The 11,242-nt window shown below is 42.9% G+C and overlaps 1 protein-coding gene across 7 annotated transcripts in view; it reads left to right on the top strand.

The window, feature by feature from the left end:
• Nucleotides 1–11,073, top strand: part of TBXAS1 (thromboxane A synthase 1) — a 237,317-nt gene extending 226,244 nt beyond the window's left edge. For 5 of the 7 annotated variants that reach the window (XM_049822397.1, XM_049822398.1, XM_049822402.1 and 2 more), the window contains 4 exons: nucleotides 466–554; nucleotides 2,981–3,118; nucleotides 6,529–6,691; nucleotides 7,318–11,073. In XM_049822397.1, coding sequence (XP_049678354.1) covers nucleotides 466–554; nucleotides 2,981–3,118; nucleotides 6,529–6,691; nucleotides 7,318–7,392 — 465 coding nt within the window. In that variant the 3' untranslated portion in view covers nucleotides 7,393–11,073. Of the gene's footprint in view, nucleotides 1–465; nucleotides 555–737; nucleotides 3,119–3,798; nucleotides 3,993–6,528; nucleotides 6,692–7,317 lie in introns of those variants that run through there. The other 2 variants (XR_007508752.1, XM_049822403.1) reach the window with 2 other exon arrangements.
• Nucleotides 11,074–11,242: the final 169 nt, after the last annotated feature.

Raw genomic sequence — 11,242 nt, forward strand, 5'->3', positions numbered from 1 at the left:
ACTGGGAAAGGGCAAAGGGTTTGCTCCAACAGCAACAAGAATAACTGAAGGACTTGCTGTACCTTGTGAGCAAAGTGCTCCTGGTCTGCCACGCTCTTGACTTTGGGAAGAAACAAGGGTCCTGCGCAGATTTTAGTGCATGTATAAAACAATAGCTCTGTTGTAGCTATTAATGCTCTCTGTAATGCCTTGTTTTTAATACTTCCTAGCAAGTTGATTTATTATTATATCTTCAGCTGGGCTGTGCACCAAAGCATTTTGATGATGAAAGGAATGTTATACACACATTTAATTACTGCCCACATTTTTGTATAATTTTATCATTTACTGTTTTAGATGAGACATCGAGTTCTTCTACAGGAAAAAATGCCCAGTAAAAAATAGATGATTTAAAAGCTGATCTGAGATGCGTTTGGCACTTAAATGTGAGAAAATGTAATTGTTCCTTTCTTCCTGCCTTTTCAGATGGTCCCTGATTACCAAAATGTACAAGAACTCCCTTATCTGGACATGGTGATTGCAGAGACATTGCGCATGTACCCGCCTGCATTCAGGTATCTTTTTTTTCCCCCTTCTGATTCCACAGGGTGGATCCCTAGCTCTATAAAATGGAAATCCACTCTGGAAGACCAATAAGCCCTTGGTTTCTGTGCCAACATCAATACTGCTTGTGCATTTGAAAGATATAATGTGGCCTATTGAAGGAAAACTGGCTAACACTGGTATTTCTAATGCAGTTTTTTGCAATGGATTGGCCGAGATTGCTTCCTCACCATTCTTCACATCCCCCAAGGTTAGAGGATGGAGCCATTTTGCAGCAGGACTGGCCTTAGAAAACCAGATGCTGCTGCTTCTGTGTGCCTTGGGTTTCACGGATACGGAGCAAAGACCTACCCTAGCCTGTTGGTCATTAAGGCGCTGATGTGTGGAAGGGTTGCACATTCAGAAAGCTGTATTTTACACGTGTGTTTAACTTGGACCCCTACTGTTCTGCACTTAGTACTGTGTTATACTAATATAGCTAAGCTAATGGCTATATCCATTAAATTTTGAAAGTTTTACCCCAATTCATACAAGACTAATTTTACTAAGTTACATTGATGAACTGAAAACAAGGGGAAAAGAAATTAGAAAGCTGTTTGATTGTCAAATTTACAAGTAATCGCAAACATAAATGCAAATGTTAAGAATGGAACTTTTCAAAGCGATCAGCCAGTTGCACTGCTTCTTGTGAAGCCAGGGAGAAAATTCAGATGACTGGAAAGGAGCCAAAGCTGAGCGTGCTGCGAGAGCCTTTGAAAAATTTACCCCACGATTGCAAGCACCTTAAAATAAAAAAGCTTCAAATCATATTCTCTTTTATACTTTCACAAAGCTTGGGAGTCAAGATTTTTCCATGGACATCTGCAGGATTGTTCAGAGAGTATATGTCAACGGTATTTGCTCCTGGATGAGATGACTGGGCTTTACTGTGTTATACATGGTATACAAGTGGAAATTGTTTTGCCAGTTAAAGCATCAGAGATCTTTGAGTTTCAGCTGAAACACAGGGAAACGATCGATGTTTGTCAGATGGGAAGTAGAATGGGAATGGAGCAAAGTTGTTCCGAAGTTTCGGTTGGCGTTGGTGGTGTTTATTGATCTGGCTTTTACTCTGATGGATGTGGAATGGATAGGACAGCCCAGTGCCTCGGAAAGATGCTAATTGCCTATGACAAGGATGTTGCTGAGTTAAGGGAAAATTCAGTAGCAGCCAAGCTTGTTATAAACTGAGTTGTTTTTTTTAAAAAAATGAACTTACTACCCAGAGAACTTTCTTCTCGGGATCTCGTGTTTCTGCTATCACCAAGTTCATGTAAGGATGAGAAGGATGGCTTGTCAATGTGTTTTTTAGCATGCCAGTGTTTTGTTCCAGGTTTGGAGCCTCTGTTATTTATTTGTCTATGAGAAAGAGAGAGATGGGTGACAGTGAGGACAGAATGTGTTCTTGTAGTGATACCAGACTGACAGCCCTGAAACTGAAATCTTTGTTCAACTTCTTCAGCGCAGCGTGGGGAGCAGCAAAGGGAACTCCTGCACGTTGTCTCACCCCTCGACTCCCAGCTGGTGCCAGGGAGTAGCCCCTAGGCTGAGAGAGCAGGGTACTTGCCTGGGTCTGCACTGATTTGAGGTCTGTAGCAACCACCCAAGCACCAAAAGATCTAGATCAGGATCTGCCGCCAGTCGTGCATGCCCACACACCGTTTTTTACAACGTTTACAGGCCCAAGCTTGGCTTTGGCAGGCAGCTTTTCTCAGTCTTCTTGTCACATTGAGCTTCCTAAGGACAGTCCTACTGTGTCACCTGTCACCACAGGGTGGAAGGAAACTGGAAAGTTTTGTTTGCTAACGTCATGCCTATCTTTGATGATTGTATGCGAAATGCAGTTTTCCAAGGCTTGTGAATTGGTTGTATTTTTGTAGCAGCAGCAGAACATTTGGCCCTAATATTAAAACTATGCCTTGCTAAGTTTCAGGTGCTGTCCCAACGTGGGGGAGCTTCTCAGATAAACAAACTCAAAACTGTATTTGATATAATTGTGTCCTGAAAGCAAACCAGCATACTCTTTCTGCCTGTTATTAGAGATGACTGACACATTTTATCTTGAGTTTTCATAAAAAATTATTCTAAAACCAACATTAGCAGCAAAATTGCAGTTCAACAGTTAACATTTTGGAAAACTGTAAACAACCAGAAACGCTTTACTGTGAAAAGGGCCAAAGTTAGCCAGCTGGGTTGGAGATGTGTGCTTCTAGGTGAAGATGATTGTAACCTGAGAAGAGACTAGCATCAGCAACGGTTACTGTATTTATCTACTGGGAAAGTGTTACTCCCAAAATTGCAGGGTCAGTCCAGCTGAAGAGATTGACTTTTATGGTTCCCTCCTGCTGTGGTTTTACCTTTGTTAATCATCTGGGATACATGACACTTACTGTTACAGGTTCACTAGGGAAACAGCTAAAGACTGCGTGGTGCTGGGACAGCATATTCCAGCTGGGGCTGTCATTGAAACTGCAGTTGGACATCTCCACCACAACCCTGAGTTCTGGCCAGAGCCCGAGAAGTTCATTCCTGAGAGGTATGTAGAGTAACGTTTTCCATTCTTACCTTGAAGTCCTTATTTGAGCCCGTTTAGATGAAAGGCCTGCCTTAAATGCTGTTTCACGCATTAGGGTGAGCAGAGGACTCCAGCCTGTCCAGTGGAGACACCAGATCCTGCTGCTCCTTCACAGCCACAGTCACCCACTATTCGCCCAAAGCAATATTTCCATCAAGAAGAGCGCAGCTTAATTTAGATCATAAAAATATGTTATTTCTACACAATTAGACAAGTGGTGATAAGTGGCACATACCACAGAGGGTGCAAGGTTTGGTCAAGGTTGTAATGCGGTGTAAGTTTTCAGATCTGTTTCCAAATGAGATGCTGCGAATAGTGTCGCCTCTGGATGCACAAATTCTGAAGTGACTTAGTATATTCACTGGCATGGAGGTACCCAGGAAACTCGTCCCGCTCCTGGCTGGTTTAGAGCAGCCTTCTCACCTGAGCTCTTGTAATGGTACGGCTACACTGTGAGTGGGGAACCTATCCCATCTCCCCCTGGGAATTTGCTCACTGTCCTTAAGTTAGGATCCCGGGTTCTTAGGTCTGCTTGGCAAGACATACTTTCATATGGAGCTTTTATTCTCTTCAGCTGGGGTGGTGGGGTGGCAGGGGAGGCACTGTCAAATTGTGGTTTTGTACCCTGCCCTATCTTACAGATGCTGAGTTGAGCTTACAGGGAGAGTTTCAGCTGATGTGGTGCTGTGTGGAAGCACAATTTAGTTTTGTGGGCAGCTGCGTTTTAAGCTACCACGATGCTGAAAAGTTTACTAAGAAAAAAAGTGCATGCTCCACAGACAACTGGGTTCGAGGCAGGTGGCCCAGAACTGTCTTTGCCAGTAAGACAACACAGGTATGGTGTAGGTGGGTTTGCCCAATGCTCCTTCTGGAGCAAATCTTGGCATACACCCTATCAGGCACCTTAGACCATGAAGAGCAATGCCAGGGTTAGAGAAGCCCAGAGCTTTTGTTGGGGAGGAATCTTAGCAATAACTGGAAGTCTGGAGGTTTTTTTAGCAATGCTTATCTGGAAATGCTGTCTTAATTGTTTATTCACCACTTTAACAGTAGTATCAAAGCGCAAGACAGGGTAAAACGGGTAGTGGGGGCTGCAGTCCCCTCGATTCATACGGTGCTGTTTGTTATGAATCTGAGATGAATTCCCTTTTGAAATTTCCCTGAGGAATGAAGCATAATTACTAACACTCTCCCCAGCTTGCATCAGTTGGCAATGCTAGTAAGAATTATAAAATAAGAGCTTAACAAAAAATAAATTAATTCAGCTACAGCCTTTTTTCCCCTAATATTTCATTTTGAAATCTGCCTCAGGAATAATACGAGGGAGACTTTAAATTTACCAGAATGATATATGGGGTTGAGCAAGGCAAGAATTGCATTAACCTGTTTGCATGGGATATGCAACAGTGCTCAGTACCTGAGTTAACGGTCCTTCAGTCTCAAATTATGGGCTTCTATAGTACTTTCTGCAGTAGTATCCCAATCTTATTTAGGATATCTAAGCATGGGGATGGGGTTATATTATGTGGAAATACACAATATAATTTTTTTCCAAACCTCAAAATAGCTTGTGTTACCTTTCATCTCTTTCTACCCTGCATGAGTTCTCTGGGCCTTAGCAGTCTAAAGTTCTTGCAAACAGTATCCAAACAGATGAGAGATTTTCAGGGATGACCCTATACATGAAGGACAGAACCTTTATCCACACACAGAACTGGAGAAGTAGTCCTGTACTACCAGAACGGCTCCAAATACCTTTTGACTGGGAGAACTGTAGAGATTTCCAGGGCAATGTCATCACTGCAAAGGTTTGCTTGTTTTAAGGAACCGCTCTGATCAGTGACTCAGCACAGGCCAGGATGAGCCTCACCTTGTTGATTATGCATTGGCCTTAACAACTTGTACTGACTCAGACACTGTACTCTTGGCTGTACATATTCTGTCCGGTATACATCCATCTTTGCAGATGTTGGCAAATAGATTTTACTTTTTTTCCTTTGGACCGCTGTTCAAATAGGAATTTTGTTTCCTTACTTGTGGAAAAAACCCCACCCAAAACCAAAAAAACAAGAAGAAGAAAAAAAAGCTCATTTCTAGTGGGTTGATCAAGTATTTTAAAGCTAGCTAGTTGATGCAGATCTGCATACAGAGTGCCACATTATCAGTCTTTCCAATTGGGCTGAGGTACTTCAGCTCTAAGAACAGAACTGTCTGCAGTTTCAATGTTTCCCAACTGGGAACCTGGTCTCTTTGGGCCAACAGCAGAAAGAAGGGCTGTACTGAATTGTAATAACAGTCTTCCATGGCCTGTTCAATCCCATGAGATTTCATCTCCCCTTGCAAGCTTCAAAGAGAAATTCCCGTTGATCTGCATCTGTGGTGCACAGCAGGGAGGCTGTCCTGGTTTCGACTGGGATAGAGCTAATTTTCTTCCTAGTAGCTGGTATAGTGCTGTGTTTTGGATTTAGGATGAGAATAATGTTGATAACACACTGATGGTTTAGTTGTTGCTAAGCATTGTTCACACTAAATCAAGGACTTTTCAGCTTCTCAAACTGCCCTGCCAGCAAGGAGGCTGGAGGGGGAGAGGGGGGCACAAGGAGCTGGGAGGAGACGCAGCCAGGACAGCTGACCCAAACTGGCCAAAGGGGTATTCCATACCGTGTGGTGTCATGCTCAGTATATAAACTAGGGGAAAATTGGCCGGGGACCGCTGCTCAGGAACTGGCTGGGCATCGGTCAGCGGGTGGTGAGCAATTGCATTGTGCATCACTTGGGTTTTGGTGGGTTTGGTTTGTTTTTCTTTTTCCCCCTTCCTTTTCTGTCCTATTAAACTGTCTTTATCTCAACCCACAAATTTTACCTTTTTTTTCCACAATTCTCTCCCCCATCCCACTGCAGGGTGGGGAGTGAGCAAACGGCTATGTGGTACTTAGTTGCCTCCCGGGTTAAACCATGACAGAAGTGCTGTTGCTAATTCTAGTTAGTTCCCATTGCAGCCTGTTGGGTTTCCTCTTAGCTGTAATCGCTCCCTCGTAGATGCAACGGTCTACACAGCTAGCACGTTTGCACCTGAAGTTATTCTGAGCATGGTCATCAAATGAAGGCAATTCATTGAAGATAGATTGGAAGTTATACTAATGTCTGTCTGTCCTCTCCTGGAATCACCAGCTGACAAAGGCTGATAGCCATAAGTCAATTATCTGTTTACTTAAGGCTGTCAGTCCCATGAGGGCATAATCTGTCAGTAGTCCCCTTGACCTGTCCATTAAGACCAACTGAAATAACCACCTTTTGAGATGTAAATGAAAAACATGGAATCAGGAGCAAAAAAAATTTCTTGAACTGGTTTCCATCTCTGCACCTTCTAGGTTTACAGAGGAGGCCAAGAAGGAACGACATCCCTTTGCATACCTGCCCTTTGGGGCAGGACCTCGTGGCTGCATTGGCATGAAAATGGGTTTGCTGGAGATAAAAATGACTCTGTTGAGGATTTTGCAGAAGTTTCAATTTAAGACCTGCCCAGAGACTGAGGTTTGTACATGCAGAGGCTCAAAGGCCACACTGGTCAACTTCAGGGAGTTGACAGTGTGTCCTAGACAGGACGACTGATTTGCCTTTGTGACTTTCTCTTCGTTTGAGAAAACTGCTAGAGCCACTTCCATGATAAGGAGGGACAAGAGGCCTGGACTGCATGTTTTAATCAAAATGTGATTTAGCCTTTATGATTTTCCCAACAAAACAGAGTTACACAGCCCTGCCTTAGTGGAGAGCAGTGTAGCAGCACCGCAGTCCAAATATCTTGATTTACACAGGGGGAGAATGGGTGTACATCTTAGGGGATCTTAGCACTTTAGTATATGCTTATTGTTATATACGTTGCACCTGGTGCTTACTCAGCACCTCTAGAGTTTAGACAGTTAATTTCTTTTGGTTCAGATCTACAGTATACCTGGACAACCGCTGCCTCAGCCTCTGGCTGTAAATTCTATTTAATATTATACTACCACAGCTGACTATAAAACAAGTACTTTACAGCTTCCACAGTAATCCTGGTATGAATTGGTCCCCCAGCAAATATGTCTGTCTGTATGTGGAGGTGTTATACACACGTAAACAAATAGATACAACTGTACATAAGATGCTCTTTTTTCTTTCAGATTCCTTTGCAGCTGAAATCAAAAGCCACACTTGGACCAAAAAACGGAATCTACATTATGCTAGAATCTCGCTAAAAGAAAACGTACGTCCTGAAGCCTCCTAGGATGGGACCCCTTGTTCAGTTACTCACTGGGTATAATTATTTTTCAAAACCCCAAAGCCAGGTAGGAGCCTAAGTCCCACCGATGGCCAGTACCCTCCTATGGGAGAGCCTCCAGTCACTTTTTTAAATGAAACATGGGCTCCACAGTCTTTTTGGTGGTTTTCAAATTGCTGTGAATAGTATCGGTAAAGAAGCATCCCACTTTCACTTGCTTTTCTACATTACACTTCCTTTCACTCATCTTTGAGAATGCTTTCTTCGTGTTCAAGTTCAATAAATGGAGCAGGTGTTAAGCATACGTGTGATTTACAGTAGATTTTAATTACAATTCATTATCTCACACATCCTTCTCATGCACTTATAAGTCCCTACTGTAGAAAAAGCCCAAGAGGCACCACAGTTGCAGCAGAAGACCTGGCATCTAGTGCATTGGATTTTATCATGAACTCTGCTAAAAATCAAAGCTGAGTCTCTTGCACAATGCTTAATCTCTCCCTGTGTCTGTAAAGGGAAGGAGTTGCGCCTTCTTCATGCTTTTGCAGTTATTTGAAATACACTTAGATTAACAATTTGCACTTCGCACATTGCATCAACATGACTGAAGAGGAATGAAGCGTTCCCCTGCTTACCAGTTAAGTTCCAGTAGCTAAGGCCAAAGAAATGTGGTGACACCCATTTTTCTGGTTACTGAACTGCTGTTGGGAAGGTGGAGGAAAAGAAGATACAAATTTAAAGAAAGCAGGAGGACTGGAAGAAATTTAAGGGTAATCAGAAGGTGTTGGTACAACATCTGCTTCACTTTGAGGCCTTTCCTTTCCAAGCATTGCAGTTGGCGCCATCCTTGTCTAGCTCATTGGCTCAAGAAAATGAAGAGTGCTGCATGCACTAAAGTCAATGGCAAGGGAGATCATCAGTCCCAGCAGCTCTTGATTCCTTATGTGACCCCAGAGCAGGTCACATCTCACGTGCCTCACTCAGCTCAGGAAGGAACTTGTCCGATTGCCAGCTGCAGCAGCACCATGGAGCCATTCAAGCTGTATGACTGCGCACATGCATCTTCACAGCCAAAGCAACAGTACGCTGCCACTCTTCCCATTCCCTCCACGCTTTCCTACTCCTCTACAAAGCCCTTCGATCACCACGCAGCTAGTGGAGCATCACACAACAGTGATTGATTGACCAGAAAAAAACCCCAAACATTGCCTTCAGTGGGCACCACAAACTGGTTGGCTGTACAACAAAACCATGAGAGGCGATGGTCTCAGTCTCGGAGTCCTTTTTTTTTAAGTTGTTTTTATAAATAGCAAAAATTCTTATGGCACCATAAAAATATGGAAGCACCTTTTGGTTCTTGGCAAGCGTTGACCTTCTGCCTGCTGACATACTCTGCTCGAGGTTTCCTTAGGTACAACATCTCCCTTGGTGGTATGCACAGAGACGTGTCATGGCAGCAGGAGGAAGAGACTGACTGCTCAGCTTCGCTGCAAGAATTGCTGGAAGGAGCCATCTGCTCACTGGTCCCTAGCTAGTTCCATAGTTTCTCTCCAGCAAGCACCTCGTGCTGCCTTTTTCCCACATGCTGCCTCAACACTGATCAAATTACTGTATCTTGCTCCTGGAAGATTTTCTTTCTCTTTCATGCGATTTTTTTTTTATTATTTTTTTAAATTTTTTGAAAGCAGAACTGTACGGGTAGTGTTGGTAAAGTACTGACTTGGCAGTCTTGGAATTGTTCCTTTTTGCATGGAGCATCTCTGGCATGCTCAACAGAAGTGCCCTGTTACAGACACACTGATTATATGAATTACTGATGGAGTGATTGCTATTTATTTGAAAAGCAACACACTGTATATACCCTAGTTCCTACATATTATCTATCGGTTTTCCCTCTTGAAAAGTGTCCTGGCAGTTGATTTCCTGTACAGCTTATACATACAACTGGCAAAAGGTTGGATGGGCCTTGCCTAAAAACTTGCTCACCTACCTGAATGAGCAGGAAGATCATTGCAGTCTGAGGTCAGCTGTCAAAGGCTTGTTTGTCCCTTCAAAATTTTTTTACTGTTTTTCTTCCTTACGTGAATTAGCAGGTTGTTGTGCGCTTCATTTTTGACCAAATATTCTGCGCCTAAATCAAGCTTGTGCCTTTCTTCCATATGCTTTTGTATGGACTGTTCTACAACTTGTCTGAATGCTGGTTATATCCTCAATATTTACCCAAGAAAGTGCCACTAATGTGTAGAGTAGTTGAACTCATATTTCTGTGCCTGAACAGAGCATCATCATCTTGAATACTGTGTTGACTTCACTGGAAAAAAACAGTACTGCAGTGGCTGCAACTGTGCATCGCATTTTACAGGCTTGGAAACTGCACCAAGAGTCTTTCCCAGCCGCTCCCAAGTTGAACACAGACAGTATGTGTGCGTGTAAACTCACTTGAGTCTGTGCTAAGGGTTTTTCAACTGTCCTGCAAAGTTTTCTCATTAGGAAGTATTACCTGTTTTCACCTGTCAGTTTGTAGTGGTGTGGAATAGAGGAATTATTTTTGCAGCTGTGGGCCAAGTCAGGTGTCTGGAAGTGCATCATCCCTTGTTCTACATGCAGGCCTAGCAAGACAGCTAGAGAAGATGGGGAAAAGCCTGCCAACTTTCCAGTAATATAGGAAGAGCTGCAAGCCATTTCTTCCTTTTAAACAACAGCTGCTGATACAGTCACCAGACACTGCACAGACATTTTACCTGGATACTTACTTAATGATGCTGGCCCTCATCCTGGCTGTGTGGGCTTAGCAACATACTTAACGAGCGAGCTGTGTTGAGGGACCAGCGCTGCTCTAGCACCCTGGAAGCACACATTTGTAAAAAAAACAAGACACAAGACGGACAGCAGCTCTCCAAACCAGAAACTGGTAGTGCCGTGTTAATCACAGTGTGCTTGTGCACCCATATAACATGGTCCCAAACTGATCCTGAGCAGAACTGGCTTTAGGATTCATAAAAAAACCCAACAAACTACCAAAAAAAGATCATTATGTTTATAGTTGCAACATCAAAACATAACTTCATATCCTTAAGTTATGGTGACTATTAGCATTTCTGGTACAGCATGCTTCAGTCAACAGCAGTTGAGTCTAGAGAGGAACAAGGAAGTGATTTGAAATAATTTCTCTCCTCAGAAACAGTAAGTGTGTTGTCTTGCATTGCTGAGCTGTGGGTTTGTTTAAAATCGGGCATGTCTGTTTTACAAAAGGGTCTTAGTCATTCTCTGACAGCTGATACAAAGCAAAGGCTGCTTGGTAAAGGAAAGCTTCTATTAAAAACATCTTCTGGGACTTTGCAATGATTACAGAAAGCTGTCAGTATAAAATGGTATTTTTAATGAGACTGCTGACATAGAAAACCTTTACAGTTTTGTACTTTATAAATAGTATTACTAGAAAAACAAAGCTGGGTGTTAGAAATTATTATGCTTCATTGATTGCAAATTTGAACTATCTGTTCTCACCTGGCATTAATTTCCTCTCTCTGTGTGATACTTTCTGAAATGACCACCTTCTCATTTCCCTTTTTTAAATGATGTTTCCATCTTGGACACCGCTTCACCAAATATCAGACTCTTCTGTGCATTTACAGTAGTAAACATGCTAAAAGAATTTACAACTGACTTATGAACTGTTTATTTCATTGCTTGGTTCACACTGGCCCCGCGCTCTTTCTTCCGACTGTGAAAAGTCTGATCGGTCTTTAAGATGTTTGCTCCCTGCACTGCTGGGTGCTATGGCTATGTCGTGGTTTAACCCCAGCCAGCAACTGAGCCCCACGCAG

The sequence above is a fragment of the Accipiter gentilis genome, chromosome 18 (assembly GCF_929443795.1).
Source record: "Accipiter gentilis chromosome 18, bAccGen1.1, whole genome shotgun sequence".
NCBI lineage: Eukaryota > Metazoa > Chordata > Aves > Accipitriformes > Accipitridae > Astur > Astur gentilis.